Here is a 19,935-nt window from a genome sequence, read left to right on the forward strand (position 1 = left end):
ATGCAGTGTAGGGTAGTGTTTTAGGGTTTAGGGTAGTGTCTGGGTCATGCAGTGTAGTCTTTTTAGTGTAGGGACAGGATTGGGGTAGCGGTAGTGGCAGGGTCGTGCTCGGGGTAGTGTTTTAGGGTTTAGGCTAGTGTTGTGGTTAGTGTAGTGTAGGGTACTGTTTCAGGGTTTATGGTAGTATCGGAGGGTTGTGCAGGGTAGTGTTTCAGTGTAGGGAACAGCCTGAGGGTAGGGGCAGGGACGTGCTGGTAGTAGTGTTTTAGGGTTTAGGGTAGTGTTGTGGTGTTTGTGTAGTGTAGAGTATTGTTTTAGAATTTAGGGTAGTGTCGGGGGGTCATGCCGGGTAGTGGCACCTGACATAGCCATCCGGGACGGTTACAAGATCACCCGCAGGGACCGCTCCAACGGAGTAGGAGGTGGAATCGCCATTGTCCACTAGAACACCTTCAGGGTCTCGATGACCCCCTCAACACCGCCGAACACCTGCACTTCCAAATCCACGCTGACCCCAACACCAACCTCAGAGGAACTCTCGTCTACAGACGCCCCGGACCCCAGCCTCAGTTCAGCAACTCCATCATCGACTTCGTCAGCACGCTCACCCTTGCCTCCACAGACTACATCGTCCTCGAGACCTGAACTTACACCTCGAGAACGACAACGACACCAACTTCACCATCCTGATTGACAACCTCGCCAACCTTGGACTCAGACAGCTCGTCACAACGCCCACCCACTCCGCTGGCCAAACGCTTGACCCCATCTTCTCCGCTAGCTTCTACGTCACCTTCAACCACACCACCAAACTCCACTGGACCGACCATCGCAGCATCCACTTCACCTTCCGGAAACCCAACACTCACCACCGCACTCAACAGATCCCCTGCCGCAGCTGGAGCAAAGTCACCGAAGACCAGCTAAACAGCACCCTCGTCCAAAGCCCACCCGCCAACCCCACCGCCGCCGACACCACCGCCCGCAAACTCAGGCGATTGATCGACAATTCGCAAACACTCTCGCCCTGATCAAGAAACACTCCAACTAATGCACTAACAAGAAAGCCAGCTGGTTCACCGCGGACCTCCAGGCCTCCAAGCAAACTTGCTGAAAACTAAAGAAGAAATGGCACCGCGAACAGACACCGGACAGCTACGCAGCCCACAAGAATGCCATCCGCAGACAACATCACCTCATCAGATCTGCCAAAAGGGCCTCCTTCAAGGACCGCCTCGACAACAACGCGGACAACAGCAAAGAGCTCTTCAACATCGTGAAGGAACTATCCAACCCCAGCTCCAACACCAACGACATCGCAAGACCTGCGCGACTCCCTTGCCACCTTCTTCCATTCCAAGATCGCAGACATCCACAACAGCTTCAACAACCTGGCCGCCTGACAACCACCGACACCTCAGACCCCAGGGCCACCACACACATCGATCCCCTGCTCACCTGGACCAACATAAACAACAACGACACCATCAAAATCATGAACACCATCCACTCCGGCTCACCGTCAGACCCATGCCCACACCCCATCTTCAACAAAGCTAGCGCCACCATCGCACCCCATCTCTGCATGGCCATCAACATCTCCTTCGAGACCGCAACCTTCCCAGAGAGCTGGAAGCACGTCAAGATAAACGCCTTACTCAAGAAACCCAAGGCAGATCCGAAGGACCTCAAGTACTTCTGGCCCATCTCCCTGTTCCCGTTCCCAGCGAAGGTCATCGAGAAGACCGTCAACAGACAACTGACCCGCTACCTAGAGGAGAACAACATCCTGGACCAGTACCAGTCTGGGTTCCGCAGCAACCACAGTACCGAAACTGCCCTCATCGGCGCCAATGATAACATCGAGCCCTGCGGGTCAGTGGGGAAACCGCGGTCCTCATCCTCCTGCACCTATCAGCTGCCTTCGACACTGTCTGTAACCGCAACCTATGCACACGCCTCCACATTGTAGGGATCCGAGGCAAGGCTCTGAAATGGACCAACTCCTTCCTCTCCTGCAGAACCCAGAGCGTCACCTCCCCCCTTTCCCTTCGTAGCCTCCAAGATCATCTGCGGCGTACCCCAAGGATCATCCCTCAGCCCGACATTGTTCAACGTCTACATGGCACCGCTCACCCACGTCGCCCGACTGCATGACCTCAACATCATCTCTTATGCCGACACCCAGCTGATCCTCTCTCTCACCAAGGACCCCCTCGCCACCAAAACCAACCTCCATGAAGGAATAAAGGCCATCGCCGAGTGGATGAAGAACAGCTGTCTGAAACTGAACTCGGACAAGACGGAGGTCCTCATCCTCGGCTCCACCCCTTCAGCCTGGGACGACTCCTGGTGGCTCACCGCACTGGGAGCAGCACCGACCCCCACCGACCACGCACGCAACCTGGGGTTCATCCTCGACTCAACACTCTCCATGAAGCAAGTCAACGCTGTCTCATCCTCCTGCTTCAACACCCTCTGCATGCTCCGCAAGATCTATAGGTGGATCCCAACCTAAACAAAGGAGAAACGGTCATCCAGGCCCTCGTTAGCAGCATGCTGGACTACAGAAACGCCCTCTCCGCAGGAGCCTCGGCCAAACTGAAATGGCTTCAACACATACAGAACGTCTCTGCACACCTGATCCTCACCACAGCCACATCACACCCAACCTGAGAGTCCTGCACTGGCTTCCCATCAACAAGAGGATCAACTTCAAGCTCCTGACCCACTCACACAAGGCACTCCACAACACTGGACCAGCATACCTCAACAGACGACTCACCTTCTACACCCCGAACCACCTGCTCCGCTCCGCAGGCCTCGCCCTCGCCGCCGTCCCCAGCATCCAAAGAGCGTCCCTCGGCGGCAGATCGTTCTCCCACCTCGCCGCTAAGACCTGGAACACCCTCCCCATCCTCCTACGGCAGACCCAGGACCTAGTAACCTTCAGGAGGCTACTCAAGACCTGGCTATTCGAGCAGTAGCAGCACCCCTACTCCCCCCAGCGCCTTGAGACCCTCACAGGTGAGTAGTGCGCTTTACAAATGTTTTGATTGATTTATTTGATTGTTTCAGTGTAGGAACCGGACTGGGGGTAGGGGCAGGATCGTGCTGGGGTAGTGTTTTAGGGTTTTGGTGTTTGTGTAGTGTAAGGAAGTGTTTTAGGGTTTCGGGTAGTATGGAGGGGTAGTGTTTGGGTAGTGTTGTGAAGTTTGTGTTGTGTAGGATAGCCTATTTGGATTTAGTATTTAGCGTAGTGTTGTGGGTTTTAAAATTCAAAAAAGGAGTCGAAAAAGTATGCGGGGTAAATGTCTTTTTAATTGCTTTTGAATACACTTGCAATGTAAATGTATGCAAACTTAAAACTTGCGTAGTAACGGTACTTGAACTAAAAACAACGTTGTAAAAGTATGCATTGTTTTGGTTTGTGAAGTAGCAACATATATTCGCAGTGGGGTCTTAGAGGAATGCTGTACGAAATGGATCCCAGAAGGGACTTGTAGAGGTGAATTGAATGTGACCTTCTTTTTAGAAGTAGACGGGCCATTGACATCAGTTTGGTTTGCCTTTCGAGTGAAGGAAATGCCTTGTTCAGGGATGTATCCAACATGGCTTCTAGAAAATTGACAATCTTGGATAGACACAAGTTTGACTTCTCCCTGTTGAGGGTAAGAACTAGACTCTTGAAGAGCTTTGTACAGGCTGTCACCGAATTCCTGGCTGAGGTCTTAGAGGGGGCTTTTAACAACCAGTCGTGTAGGTTGGGGAACACCTGGTGATTTGTCTTCTGAGGAAAACCGCTACCGGAGCCAGACTTTTTGTAAAGAGTCTTAGTGCCGATCTGAGGCCGAAAGGGAGGACTTTGAAATGAAAGTGGTTCTTGGCTATTGTAAAGAGAAGGAACTTCCTGTGCAATGGATGAAAGGGGACAGGAAAATACGCATCCTCTAGGTCCAACGTGGCCATGAAATCTCCTGAATTTAGAAGTCGAAGTTTATCCTGCAAGGAGATCATTCGGAACGACTGCTTTATGAGATAGGTATTATAGCTATATAAAGGAAGCCCTCTACCCCTTGCTTTTCGAAAAGGAACTTTGCAGTTTTGAAGCGTCCCCAGCGACTTCGCCGTATCTGTGTCCATTTTGTCTTGGAGAGCGTCATCCACATGTTTTTCGAAGAGCGCTTCTCCATCGAATGGAAAGTCTAAGATTTTGTTCTGGACTGTGGTCTACACAAGGTTGCTGGATGTAGGACCGCTGCTCCCGCCAGGGAAAGAAAAGCGGTTTTAGCAATATCCATTGCACAATCAATGACCTCAGAGGAGGCCCTCTCTCCTTCCAGGAGGCTCTTTTTTGATTTGGTTTTACTTTCCTCAGGTAGCTGATCGAGGTAAGGAGAAAGATCACAGCACATCTGGCGGTCGTAGCGGCCCAGACTCGCTAAAGCGTTACCTGCTGTGACCAGGAGGCCTGACATAGATGAGAATCTCATGCCTGCATTATCCAGACGTCTGCCTTCTTTGTCCAGTGGTGTAGTTAGAAGAGCTGCTGGATTTTTCGACTTCCGCTGCGCTGTCTGTGATATGACTGAATCTGGTTTCGGCTGACTCACTAGACAGGCCGGGCTTTCCTCTGGGGCTTTATATTTGTTTTCCAATTGAGGAAGCACCGGGACCACAATTGCTAGGGTCTTCATTACTTTAAGACCCTCTTCCCATACATGATTTACAATAGGAATGGTTCTTACAGTCTTAGGGTTCCTTAAAATCATATAAGAAACAGCCTGTCTGTGCCGAAGGCATAGGTAGATCAACCCTCTTGGCCGCCCTTTCCAGCAGATTGTGGAAACCACCAATGTCCCCCGGCGGGGAATACACAGGAACCGGTGAGGGAGAAGAAGGAGTAGGGATAATGTATTCATCCCATTAACCATGCTGGTCTGGGAGATCCGTATCCCCTTGGGCATCATCCGATGTATCTTGTTCGATAATAGGAGTAGTTGGTGGAGGATCGTCTATTAATTGCAGCGGTGGTGGTGGCACCCGGGGGTGAAAGGCACAGAGGTTAGTATGGTGGGAACTGAGCCCAGTCCATAGCCAAAGATGGTGTTGGAAACCTCCATTTATAGTCTGACAGCATAAATTGCAAGTCCGAAATCAACGAAGAAGGCATACATACCACCTCCTCTTAATATCCTCTATGGTAGTCCTGGGAGGATCATAGTCCTGTTCCCCTTCATTTCCCTCTTCAGAATCCTCCTCCTGGCACTTCATGTGCAGCTCCGAAGGGCTATGGGCATATCTGAAAGGACCGTCATCATCCAAGTCCTCCTCTTCCAGGAGGTGAGAGGGTAGTAGAGGGGTCACCGTGCTAGGTGAAGAGACTTCAGGAGTCACCTAGTGCTTTCTGTCTTTTCCTGCAGAATTTATTATTCCAATCGACGACGTCGTCGACGATGAAGATATTGCCATCAACAGCGATGTCGTCGATACCTTTGTTGTTACCGTCATCGTCAACGGTGTTGTTGTTGTTGTTCTTGTTGCCATCTTTGTCGACGTCCCCGTCATTGCTGTCGCCGTTGACAGCTTCATCGTCACTTCCGTCGCCGCCTCTGTCATTGATGGAGTTGGAACTGCCTTCGTCGACACCATCATAGCTCTCGGCGACGATCCAGTTGTCAGAGCTGATGAAAGTTGAAGAGACTGGCCCTTGTCACTCCGCGTCGATGATGTTGATGACGGTTTCTTCGCCCACGCTGTCGTCGACTGCTTCATCGGCGATTGTAACTTTTTTTCCTGCCGTTCCTCAAGAGGAACGGAGGAGGATTTCTTGAACACCTTTCTTCGCTCAGGAGGGGAAGGAGGAGGAACAGAGCTCGACTTCCTCACACCACTTTCTCCTGTTGTAAGTCCTTTCCTTTCCTTTTCACCTCGGTGAGGAGATTTAGTTGGACTGAGCCAGTCTAACCCATGGGAGGTATATTAGAGGCATTTTGAGGGTGCTCCTCAGAAGAAGCAGGGTCCGACCTTCTTTTTTCAGATCTTCTAGAAAACGCAGAAGAGGAGGCCTTATCACTGACGTCACTAGAGACTGAATCTATTCTGGATTTTAGCTTCTGGAGCCAGGTAAGGAGACGTCCCTCAAGATCCCTCAGGTTTTAGTAGAAAAGGTATGACATACCTTGCAGTCCTTGGCCCTGTGGTCCATATACAAGCAATATATGCAATCCATATGAGGGTCATCCACATAAAGCCTCTTTTTAGAGCAGGTGGCACAAGCTCTACAATGGCCTTTTTTTCGCCTTGTCTGCCATGATAAAAAGGGAACAGACCAAGATTGTAGAGTAATTTGGAAAAATATAGCTGAATAATTCTCTCAAAAATGTATAATAAGGAATAACTGAGCAGAGCTCCGTGGAGACTCCCTAGCACAACGTGCAGTAGAACATCTGAAGGTCTGAGGTTCTCTCAGGAGGGTTCCAGAGGGTAAGGCTGATCTGATTGGTTGTTGATTATATTTGGTCTCTTTTACAAAAAGAGGTGGATATGTTACAAAACTGGAATGGGCCTTGGCCTGGTTTCTAGTTTGTAATAGCTTTGCTTTGCTACTTTTATATACCGGGGACTCCCATCTCGTTGACGGGGAATGCTTTGAAAATGTGAATCTATGAAAGTTCAGATACTGAAGTAAAAGTACATCTTCAAGCCCTTATGATGTCATCACGGATCACAGAACGGCATCCCCTAACATCACCCATCCAGTGGATTGTTTAATTGATCAAGGAAGTTTTAAATGGACACAATTTGATCCGATATTCGGCGGAGAGGTTTTAAGGCATGGGCAAAGTGGGCAATTGCCCAGAGCCCCCACCTTCCAAGGGGCCCCTGGGAAAGTTAACTTTCTCTTTAGCGCCCATCTGTATATTTCTTCATCACGGTTTTTAACATATTAGTCACTATTGTTTAGCATCATAGTGTTTAAGTTAGCAGAAAATGGAGAATAAAGCACGAAGTGGTGCCCAACAGGGGCCCTAAAGAATGTGCTGCCCAGGGCCCCCAAAATTCTTAAAATGATACAGTTTTGCTGTGAAATAGCAGAAATCAGAATAGCTAAGCATTCCAACAGCATTGGCAGGAGATGGGATTCGATAAAGATGGAATGTACATCAGAAGCCTCCTGCTATCATATCATCAAGCTCTAAACAGAAAGGCTACACCAAAGTAAAAGTAAAAACAAAAACACTGGCACTGAAGCGAACTAGCTTGAGTGCAGATGTGCTCCTTGTGAGAGAGCAGAATGGTGTCACTCAAAGTGAAGTTAACCAGTGGCTTAAGTAGGCTGACCCACTGCCCCATGCTATATGCTGTAGTGGGCGGAAGACAAATGTGAATGCCCCAACAACATACAAATGGATGAAGGGAGGTGGCTGAAAGACCCTATATGTAAGTAAATGATATATATTTTTAATAAAATCAAAAGGTTTTGACTAACACCAGAACTAAAAAGATTGGCACTGAAACAACACCAAGAGGGTCCAGTGCCTCAAGTAAGGAAAGGAAGGATGATTCCACAATAAAGCCCTCCTTGTGACAAGGTTATACCTTCCGCAAATGTTTTCCCACACAGAAGCAATGCCCAGACCTAATCCAAAGTTCTAGAGACGCACCATCTAACAAGAATGTCAATGATAAAGAATGCACAGAAGAAGTATAATTCATTAATATATGAAATGAAAGAAAATTCACAAGTTTACATTACACTGTTCAGAAACTGTTTACCACTGATTTACTTTAATGACAATAGAAAGTTCTTCTTTATCAAAAGGAGGGAGAGAGATCAATAGATCAACGGACACTAGTTACCACTTAGGGAAGTGGAGGGTCCAGTTACAGCATGTGTCCGCGGGTGGTCTGCATTATCAAAGTGGGGAGCTGAACTGTTCCTGCAAGAGGGGGGGAAAAAAAGAGGGGGAAGACTAAGGTGGACTATGTACACGCTGGCGTGACCAGAGGTGTAAATGTAACACCTGTGGGCATCCCTTTTGTTGGATGTATTTGCCTCACACACCCCGAAGGATGTCATGCTTCATCATCGGCGGTTGCTCCTCGTCGGGGGGGCGGTGCAATCCCCGACGGGCACACCTCAAAGAGGGGCACTTTGGCGGAGATCTTTTGTATCCAACTGCCCTATGGTGAAGTGTGGGTGTGTGGGCGGGGAGGCAACTGAGCCTGAGGTGAAAGTTAAAATGCAGTAAGAGGTACCGGAAACAATTTTATTCTGGTGGTCCCCCTATTGCAGTTAAAATTGTGAAAGCAAGCTCACTCAGTGTCACCTCGTTAGGTAGAGTGACCTGTGTGGAGCTCTGGAAAACAACAAGTGGTCAACATGTTTCTCGCAAACGGAATATTATCCTGCGATTCATCAGGACCTTAAAAAGTGCAAAATAATAACAGAAGGAAGAAAATTAACTCAATAACATGCCAGTGTCATGTATATGGTGTGGTATGGGTATACAGTTTACCTCCATGGGAAGTCCTATGCCTAGAGTATGAGAAAGAAAGCAAATGCACATTAGTAATACATTTCTCATTTAGAACAGCAAGGATTTGCCAACGCCAGAACGTGAATACAATGCGGCATGCTTGGGGCAGTGTGGGGAATAGTCACTACCTCTCCATGCCAGGTGGTTTCAGCGTGCAGTGTGGTGTGCACACACACTCTAAAACTATATCGGTGAGGGGGTAGAGAATTTAAAAATAATAAAAACAGCAGGCAACTATATACACACCAAGTTGGCTTAGAGTGGCATCATGACCCTAGAGTGTGCGAGTGGCGACAGCTATCATTCAGTGTGTGCTATCAAATCTAAGTGGCTCATATGGTCATGAAGTAATTAGCGCCGAACTCACCTAAGGGTTAAGGGCTAAATACCACATGGGTGATCGGCGGGTCAGTACATCGGGGGAAGCCTTCAGACTTGGCTAGAAAATAGACATGTTACAACAAGGATGAAGAAGAATGCTTCGCATAGTTCAGATATTACAGTCGAGGTGCTGCACAAGATTACAGGAAGCCGGTATTAACTAGGCTGTGAGGTGGTCATGTTACACCTAAGGTCTGGAAATACACTTTCACTGTGTTAGGTGTATTTAAATTTATTTAATGTTATAGTGTCACAGCGCGGTAAGAATTAGGGCAAAAGGATAAGCGAAAAGAGACAGGAAGCCGGTATTGGAAGCTTCCACCTGATCAGGTCTTATGGAGTGCCCACATATTAACACGTGGGTGAAGCTCCGCTTAGTTCACAATAAATTTACTGTACCAATGGACGCGCTGGTAAAATAATCAAGGAGGTCGGTAATGACCTAGTTAAAAAATAGACGTACTGTAACGGAAGTTTGAACAAGAAGGAGCGGGGTCAATGTGCGGTTTGAAAAATAGAAGCGCTACACAAGGAGTGAAGGAAGCCGGTGTTACAGCCTCCAGCCCGTCATGTCTCAGAGCGTGCTAGCATAGAAAGGGTCCGCTTCTTACCTTGCTCTGCCCGTGTCCGCGAGGAGTCACCTACCCATCTCCGCCGAGTCCGGATAGATGGTGTAGCCCTCGTGGAGTTTGTATTTAATGGAGTCCGGATCGGGGGTTTCGATTAAGGGACCCGCCTCCCGCCAAGATCACGTGACTCGGGTGGTTGATGGGTCGGCCATGATGTAGTGGTCAAAAAGGGCCGTGAAATTCATGTGGAAAGCTAATATAAAAGGGTTAATTCCATCGATTATAAGGGGACAGAATTTTGGCAGTTTCCACATTTCCCACACTTTCAACCGCCACTAGCCCCACAATATCCTCCGTTCTATGCAACTCAGAATACCTCACACCCCCCTTTTTTAGGCAGAGGTTGGGGCAGAGGGCGAGGGCGAAGAAGAGGGAACGCGCCAGAAAAGAAAGTGCAGTGGGAGGACAACCGCCCACAGGGGATGGACACGAGGACCACGACCCGATCAGGACCAAAATGAGTCTGGTGGTCAACCTGTCAAACCGTGTCCTAACTGAAGATGAGGAACAGGTCCTCCAAAAAGGGTTAGGCTTTGTTCCAACCCCTAGGACAGACCCCTTCCAACAAACAAGAGAAATCAAGTCACTCTTTAGGAAAATAAGGCTTAAAGCTTTCTTCGAGGGAAAACCCCCCGAACCCACTGAGGACTCGGGTCTACGCAACCCTTCAACCTTTACACCTCACAATGGGATGGTGCCTAACGAAGTCTTGACCTTTGAGCAAACTGTTCTTAAGGAGATAAACCAACTTGACAAACATCCGCACTCTTCTAACACCACCAGTAAAGAGATGTTGGTCCTTAAATCACTGGCAAATGATCCCCTCATCACCATCAAACAGGCGGATAAGGGTGGAGCAACTGTTCTGATGAATACTGCAGATTATGATCTGGAATGCATCAGACAACTGAATGACCGCAGATATTACACACCCATTGCCTGCGACCCTACTAGACGCCTACAAACCATCATAACAGGCTTAGTAATGGGAGCAGAAAACGAGGAATGGATCTCTAAAAAAGAGGCAGAGTTCTTGATGAAACGGGACCCTAGGGTACCCTACTTCTACATCCTGCCTAAGATTCACAAAGGGACCCACCCTGTACCAGGTAGACCCATCGTGTCTGGGATCAATTCAGTCCTGGAGCCACTCTCACAATTCTGTGACCATTTCTTGCAACCTCTGGTGAGAAGTATCCCCTCGTACATCCAGGACACCACAGATGTGCTGCGCCTGTTGAGTTCCATACAGGACACTACACGAATTGACCTCTTAATTACTCTAGATGTGGAGGCCCTCTATACCAATATCCCCCAGAGGGCCACCCTAGAAGTAATAGAGGACAGATTGGGCCTTGAGACATGGAACTCCAATACACCACAGACCTTCATCATGGAGTGTGCCACCTTGGCACTTACCGAGAATTTTTTCGAATACAAGGGACAATACTACCATCAGACCCAGGGTACATCTATGGGCAGCACCTTTGCCCCATCGGTGGCCTGTCTTTACATGGCAGAGTTTGAAGATAAACACATTCATCATCAGTCCAACCCCTTCCGAGAGAATATCTTGATGTGGAAGCGTTTCATAGACGACATCCTGATACTCTGGACAGGTCCACTGGCCTCCCCAGACGAGTTCCTTGGGTGGGTTAACACTTTGAACCCCTTCCTGCACTTCACCATGTCTTCCTCCCAGAGAGAAATTGCCTTTCTTGACCTCACCATCAAACTGGAAGTAGGGTCACTCAAGACAACTATGTACAGGAAGCCCACAGACCGGAATAGTCTGCTCCATTTTCAGAGTCACCATCCCAAGGCCCTACGTTCTAATCTACCATTCGGACAATTTCTCCGGATTAGACGTAATTGTAGCGATGTTGCTGACTACAAGAAGGAATCCACTCTCCTATCCAGGAATCTCCTGGACAGAGGGTACCCTCTAAGTGATGTCTATAAAGCCAGAAAGCGGGCTCGGAACAATAACCGAGAAGCACTTCTTGAGAGACATGAGACCGCACCGGTTGAGGACCAGGCTATCACTTGTGTCACCACCTTTACCCCCCTGTCTAACCAAATCAGAAATACTATCAAACGTCACTGGGGGATCCTCAATACAGGTGACCTGACTTTAGAACAACCCCGGTTTGCGTTCAAGAGATCGCAGAACCTGAAGGATATCCTGATCAGCACGAGGCCAAAAACAACCATAAAAGAGACTCAACAAACTCTTTGGCATCTACCACCTGTCACGGGCCACTACCCGTGTGGCTCCTGCGTTGTTTGTAGGCTCACCTGGACACAGAAAACCATCAAGCTATCTGAGACCTTCACTTGGGAACTAAGGCACCACACTAATTGCAACACAACACATTGCATTTACCTGTTGACCTGTCCCTGTAATTTGCAATATATTGGGATGACCACCCGCCCAGTAAAAACACGCATCATTGAACATCTCAGCAACTTTCGCTGCAAAAAGACCCATACCAAAATGTGCAAACATTATGTGGAGTCCAATCACAACGCGGACTCTATGACATGGGTTGTCCTGGAATCCAGTCCAAATTGCCCTAAAAATGCTCTCTTTCGGAAGGAGCAGAGATGGGTACACCGACTTTCCACTGATAGCCGGGGACTGAATGAAGACATCCCGTGGCATTCACTGTGAGTCCACACTAACCACCTGTTTGGGAATGTGCGGCATCTCATCAACCTCCTTGTTTAACTCTCCCTGGTCCAACCCACCCCGGCACACACTGGTCTACACCCTACTGCTGGTGTGTTCTAGACCATCCATATGGGACACCATTACGATCGATGATACTGATGAAATCACGTGACCCAATAGCCCCCTACCGGGTATATAAATATTACAATTACAACATACTATATATGGTCTACACCCTACTGCTGGTGTGTCCTAGACCGTCCACATGGGACACCATTACCACCAATGATACTGATGCAATCACGTGACCCAATAGACCCCCACCGGGCATACAAATAAATATTACAAACACTATATATGGAAATCACGTGACGAATTAGCCTGCTGCCGTGAACGTAATTTTATACATCATTTATGAATCCTGACAGACAAACTATAAGTTTTACCTGGGATTCTATCAATATTACTTTTAAATTCAAGAGTAGCTGACAGTCAATGTTTCCGGGAATTAGTCATGAATTACCGGTAAATATAAACTTCTGTCCCCTTATAATCGATGGAATTAACCCTTTTATATTAGCTTTCCACATGAATTTCACGGCCCTTTTTGACCACTACATCATGGCCGACCCATCAACCACCCGAGTCACGTGATCTTGGCGGGAGGCGGGTCCCTTAATCGAAACCCCCGATCCGGACTCCATTAAATACAAACTCCACGAGGGCTACACCATCTATCCGGACTCGGCGGAGATGGGTAGGTGACTCCTCGCGGACACGGGCAGAGCAAGGTAAGAAGCGGACCCTTTCTATGCTAGCACGCTCTGAGACATGACGGGCTGGAGGCTGTAACACCGGCTTCCTTCACTCCTTGTGTAGCGCTTCTATTTTTCAAACCGCACATTGACCCCGCTCCTTCTTGTTCAAACTTCCGTTACAGTACGTCTATTTTTTAACTAGGTCATTACCGACCTCCTTGATTATTTTACCAGCGCGTCCATTGGTACAGTAAATTTATTGTGAACTAAGCGGAGCTTCACCCACGTGTTAATATGTGGGCACTCCATAAGACCTGATCAGGTGGAAGCTTCCAATACCGGCTTCCTGTCTCTTTTCGCTTATCCTTTTGCCCTAATTCTTACCGCGCTGTGACACTATAACATTAAATAAATTTAAATACACCTAACACAGTGAAAGTGTATTTCCAGACCTTAGGTGTAACATGACCACCTCACAGCCTAGTTAATACCGGCTTCCTGTAATCTTGTGCAGCACCTCGACTGTAATATCTGAACTATGCGAAGCATTCTTCTTCATCCTTGTTGTAACATGTCTATTTTCTAGCCAAGTCTGAAGGCTTCCCCCGATGTACTGACCCGCCGATCACCCATGTGGTATTTAGCCCTTAACCCTTAGGTGAGTTCGGCGCTAATTACTTCATGACCATATGAGCCACTTAGATTTGATAGCACACACTGAATGATAGCTGTCGCCACTCGCACACTCTAGGGTCATGATGCCACTCTAAGCCAACTTGGTGTGTATATAGTTGCCTGCTGTTTTTATTATTTTTAAATTCTCTACCCCCTCACCGATATAGTTTTAGAGTGTGTGTGCACACCACACTGCACGCTGAAACCACCTGGCATGGAGAGGTAGTGACTATTCCCCACACTGCCCCAAGCATGCCGCATTGTATTCACGTTCTGGCGTTGGCAAATCCTTGCTGTTCTAAATGAGAAATGTATTACTAATGTGCATTTGCTTTCTTTCTCATACTCTAGGCATAGGACTTCCCATGGAGGTAAACTGTATACCCATACCACACCATATACATGACACTGGCATGTTATTGAGTTAATTTTCTTCCTTCTGTTATTATTTTGCACTTTTTAAGGTCCTGATGAATCGCAGGATAATATTCCGTTTGCGAGAAACATGTTGACCACTTGTTGTTTTCCAGAGCTCCACACAGGTCACTCTACCTAACGAGGTGACACTGAGTGAGCTTGCTTTCACAATTTTAACTGCAATAGGGGGACCACCAGAATAAAATTGTTTCCGGTACCTCTTACTGCATTTTAACTTTCACCTCAGGCTCAGTTGCCTCCCCGCCCACACACCCACACTTCACCATAGGGCAGTTGGATACAAAAGATCTCCGCCAAAGTGCCCCTCTTTGAGGTGTGCCCGTCGGGGATTGCACCGCCCCCCCGACGAGGAGCAACCGCCGATGATGAAGCATGACATCCTTCGGGGTGTGTGAGGCAAATACATCCAACAAAAGGGATGCCCACAGGTGTTACATTTACACCTCTGGTCACGCCAGCGTGTACATAGTCCACCTTAGTCTTCCCCCTCTTTTTTTCCCCCCCTCTTGCAGGAACAGTTCAGCTCCCCACTTTGATAATAGAAAGTTCTTCACACCAAATTTATTGAAGTAGTGACGACCTCGTCCGTTTCTTTAAGTAACCTTTTTATTAGCCAAACATATTGTTACAATGTATGATGACGTAAACAGATATACATTTAATTTAAAAACGTATCAATGAGATGGGCTTTACAATTCTTTCTCAGGATCCATTTATCTAGATTCACACCCTGCCTTATTTAATGATTACTGTTGGACCCTTAAAGACAAAGAACCTTCAACAAGAGTTTCTTTGCATGAATAGAAAAAGAACAAAAGAAGAAAAAAAAACTTCAACCAGCATAACCACTCCCTAAAATATTACCACGTAACTGACAGCACTCAATTTGTTTCCATCAAGGATAGGCCCACAGGAATCAGGAAATAGTGCATTAATATGTTAGGGTTTGTAAAGGGTCGGGGCCCTAGGTCTCAATACAGTATAAGTAATGACACAGACGCGGATTGATGGTATCTGGAATTGGCCCAGGGCGCGTGCGCCCGTCCCATTTTACTTACAGGGTCACATGTCATGTGACGCCTCTGATGGATGGGTGTGGGGGATAATGTAAGCCAGCCCTCGGGGAGTGAATGTTACAAAAAAGACTAGAACACTTACCACCCAGTCACTACAGCGTTGATTGAGGAATGTGTGTCTAGTGAGCACAGGGGCGGGATATATTTGCTCTTATTTCATCTGGGGGTGTCAGGTTCGCAGGGAGTTATCGAGGGTGGCATGGGAAATTTCCATCTGTCGGACAGTTCAATAAATCTCGTTGTGTTTCTTTTTTGTTTTTAAGTGGGGGGAGATGAACATAGGAGACAATGTTGTACGATGGAAACACACAGACCCCCGTAAGTTAACAACAGCTGATTAGAAAGAAAAGCATCAGGCTACATATATCAATAGGTTAAATAGGAACTACATTATGTGTACTGTTTAACTTATAAGCCAAGAGATAGCTGGCTTTAGAATTGTGGACAGTTCACAAGTTATAATGCCGAAAGATGCATAATATTTTGCGGAACACTGCGACGTTGCCACAACTTCATACATACATTGACATAAACCACTGCGTTCTGTACAAGTAAAGCGATTCTTGATTTTGAGGACAGCCTACCCTTGGATTTAAACCAAATTCTGAAAACAATCTTGTAAAGCTTAATGGAAGGACATAGGGCAAGAAATGGAAAGGATTGTCAACCCACCTGCCCATTTATGCAGCCTCCAGCGATAATGCCGGAATCCGTTGGACAGAACTTGAAGCAGCAGATTTCTTCTGGACACTCGAGCATCAGCTAAAGAGAAACATTAGACCAGTAAAAAGCATTATTATGATAAGAAGTTGTTCACGAGGAATTACAGATACTAAAGTCTTTCGAATTTATGCAAGGTTCATAATTATCTAGCGATAAACATGTCCCTGTGCCTGTGAGGGACTAAGGAACAGAGCAGGTGGGCTGCATAGAGTCATTTTAGGCTTGGGCAATCCACAGCTTCGCAAGGGTCCCACGATAAAGTCGGACGTGACGTCCCTGTCTAATATTATCCTGGCTATAAAAAACGGACGTGTATTTACTGACAAGAACCCTCATACTCTCAGGAAGAAGGTTGCACATTAAAAAAAGACACTCTTTCTATCTCATTTGTTTTGCTTAACTTCATATCTTCTACCTTACCCTCTCTTTTCACTTTCTCACTATACAGCTTTCTCTAATTATGTGTACATATCCCCCGCCATTTAAATTGTATCTCACCTATATTTTACTGAGACCTCACTCAATACAATTTCTCCACCCTTCTCTACTGCTCTCTCGACCTCTCCTTGCCATAATTTTCTACATCTACATTACTATTACGCTGCCTCCTTTCTCTGCCTCAGTATTCTTGCTCCCTTCTTTGCAATTCACGGGTGCTTCCATTGCTTCCATCCACTTCACCTCCCAGCATCATCCCTTCACCTTGCCAAAGTATTTATCAATCCAGCTCTCTATACCTCACGCCTCTTCATCTCTCTTGTCCATCCCTCTAACTCATCACCCTTGCTCACTTTTCTCTCGATAAATAATTGTTTCGACTTTATAGCTAGTTAACTAACCTTGCATCATTATAACAGCTCTCAAAACGTAACTTCTCAGTTTACATCACCACTCAATCACAACCCCACTCCTCCACCCCACCTTTCTTTTCTCTACGTCACCTCTCACACCTTTCGTCTTTCTTGCTACTACGCTTTCGCATCCTCTACCTTTTTTGCTCTAGTAATGCCTCCTTAGGTCCCTTTCTCGCTCCTTCCTCTCTACACCTCCTTTTTCCTATCACCTTTTCTACTTCACCTTTTTCTACCTCTCTCTCTTTATACATCTCTCTATCTCACCCTCCACCTCTACCCGTGCATTAACCTCTATTGTCTCAACTTTTCTCTCGAGATTTCAAATCTTATTCTAACCTTCTCTCTGATGGTGCTACCTTTCTCTCCATCTCTCTATCCTGTTTAGTTGACCTCCCTTCCTATCCCTCTTCTCATGTTGACCCTCTCTGTATGACACCTAGATCTAGCTACCTTGCATCAGTCCATACTTCTCCAAGCCTTCTGTCTAGATCTGCCTCATTATGCCTCTACCTTCCCTCTAACTCACTTTTTTTCTACATTCCTTGACTCTCTACAATCTACATCATCACTTTGTGCAGCTCATATTCCTCCCTCTCCACCCCACTGTAAAACCGTACCTATCTCTCTACCTTTTTTTCTCTATTTATTCAGCAATTTTATGTAGCGCAGACACGGCCGGAAGGCATCAGAGCTCTTAACAACTGTAGCATTACTCAAGGTTACAGCAAGTTACAGTTACAATAATTATGTTCAGACATTGCATCAGTAGCTACGACCAGGACAAAAGCAGACTTTGGACATGGACGTACACACTTCAAGCATTGATTAAGATGGTGGGAACATACAAAGAAGGTAGTTAGTCTCCTGGATAGAGTACCTGGGTATGGTTGAGGGTGATTAACCCAAGTGTCTGTCAAAGGTCCTTTTTCTAGGTGACTATGCAGGTTGTTAGGTGAAGGGAGAGAGGTAAGGAGTTCCAGTTTCTTGAGGCACTACCAGAGAATGACTGGCTCATGTATCGTTCTTGTCTGAAGTTGGGGATTACAGGAGCAGGGATTTGCCATTTCTGGAACCTCTATTTGCTCTGGAGATTTTCAGTTTATCAGTTAGATGGGAGGGTGAAGAGGAGTGCAGAGTTGTGTGTGTACTGCAGGCTGTTTTTAATTGGGCCCACCTTCGATACGAAGCCATTGGAGGTATAACAGGGCCAGGGAAATGTGGTCACATTTCTTGAGAAATAACTCGAAGGGTGCTGCTGCATGTAGAGTTGCTCCCACTGGGCCTAGATGAACTTTGGGAATGCCTCGGAGAAAGGCAATTCTGTGGTCTAGTCTGGAGAGGACGAGTGACTGCACCACTGTTTTGAGGTTTTGTTCTGGGACCAGTTGTCTGATGCCCCATTGCTGCCTGAGATGGTGTAGTGTGCTTTTGGACATGGCTGTAGAGATTTAGATGATTGTTAAGGTTGATAACAAGGCATCTAGCACCCTGGACAATGGCAGGCCAGCCATCCAGGACAAGAAAGTTGGCCACCAGTTCCTGAAATGGGGTTTTTGCTTTCAGAGGTGTGATCAAAAGACCTTCCCCACTTTCTTACTTTTTGTCTACCTCCTCTGTCTTTTTTGTAACATGGCCTCTCTTTAATCACTTGTATGCCACCCACATTACATATAAAATGGATCTTAGCCTCTCAGAAGAGAAAGCCTCTTTAGTATATTAATTTCATCATGCAATATATGCAAATGAAATAGTTTGGTTAGAAATGTTTATTCCTAATACATGTTAAAACTAAAAGTTCAAGAGGATGTAACTGAGCTGGAGAAGAAGGCGGATGTTAGAGCGCCGAGCTCCTGTCTCACCATCTACTGCTACTATCCATCATCCTGCTCTCCCATTCTGTTAGGCTGGATCAAGGATCAAGAGGTCTAAAGTCGCAGGGTTACGAGCTGGCCTGCAGTTTTATCCCTGGAGGTTGTTGCAGACAACTGCAGTGGAGGTGCGGTGAAGGCCTACGTGTGACCGTTTCTGCTGCCTGGGCTCCACAGAGAGTCCCGCCAGGACTTGTCAGGGTGGTGATTAGGGAGATCCCTGTTCGCCAACCAGAGCCCAAAAGCACAGCAGAGGTGCTGTTGGGCCTTCAGAGAGAAGGAGGCATGCACTGAGCAGGACGACGCGCTGTTTACATGGCACAGACTTCAGGGAGAGGCTACTGAATGGTGCAGCGGAGCGAAGAATGGGCTGATGGCTCTTTTTCCACTCCAACCCTGTTAGCAGGGATAGCACGAGTGGCACCCTTTGCTGTGGGACAGGCCTTGACCCAACTGGGCCCTAGTGGGTTTACGCTTTCTTCACCTCCCAGGACAATGTCTAGACATAGCTAGAACCTAAAAGCCACAATATTGTATCTGTCTGAAAACGATTGGATGTCAAAAAATAGAGTCCCCTTTGGACCAATTATAAGCAGTCAAGCAAATTTTCATTTATCATCATACTAATTGATACATTCATACAAATTTGAGCAACACTAAAGATGATGCGAAAAATAGTCAGAAATCATAAAAAAGTACACAATTTATTATACTAAAAATTATTTCCACATTAAAAAAGAAGGGATAACAATACATCCTGATACAATACATGCAGGTAATAATCACATAGTGGGAACAAAACAACACACTGGTTAAAAAATGAAAATGGAAAGGGATACTATAGTCCACTGATATAATGTATCCCAATACCCTTGTGTATTGGGATACATTATATCAGTGGACTATACAACGTTTCCAATTTGACAGATATATTTACAAAATTACAAAATTGGAATATGATTTACTGAAATTGGACCACAGTATCCCTTTCCATTTCCATTTTCATTTTTTAACCAGTGTGTTGTTTTGTTCCCACTATGTGATTATTACCTGCATGTATTGTATCAGGATAAATTGTTATCCCTTCTTTTTTAATGTGGAAATAATTTTTAGTATAATAAATTGTGTACTTTTTTATGATTTCTGACTATTTTTCGCATCATCATTAGTGTTGCTCAAATTTGTATGAATGTATCAATTAGTATGATGATAAATGAAAATTTGCTTGACTGCTTATAATTGGTCCAAAGGGGACTCTATTTTTTGACATACTGTCTTTTGGAACCCTACCAATTGGTGTTTGGGGTCCCTCTCTT

At 46.4% G+C, this 19,935-nt stretch overlaps 1 protein-coding gene across 1 annotated transcript in view; it reads right to left on the reverse strand.

The window, feature by feature from the left end:
* The window catches only part of DNAI3 (dynein axonemal intermediate chain 3), a 1,062,540-nt gene that overhangs the window by 609,754 nt on the left and 432,851 nt on the right, over positions 1 to 19,935 (reverse strand). The window contains exon 11 of the mRNA XM_078645562.1: positions 15,847 to 15,936. Coding sequence (XP_078501688.1) covers positions 15,847 to 15,936 — 90 coding nt within the window. The remainder of the gene's footprint in view (positions 1 to 15,846; positions 15,937 to 19,935) is intronic.

This window comes from Lissotriton helveticus, chromosome 1_1, assembly GCF_964261635.1.
Source record: "Lissotriton helveticus chromosome 1_1, aLisHel1.1, whole genome shotgun sequence".
NCBI classification, from domain to species: Eukaryota; Metazoa; Chordata; class Amphibia; order Caudata; family Salamandridae; genus Lissotriton; species Lissotriton helveticus.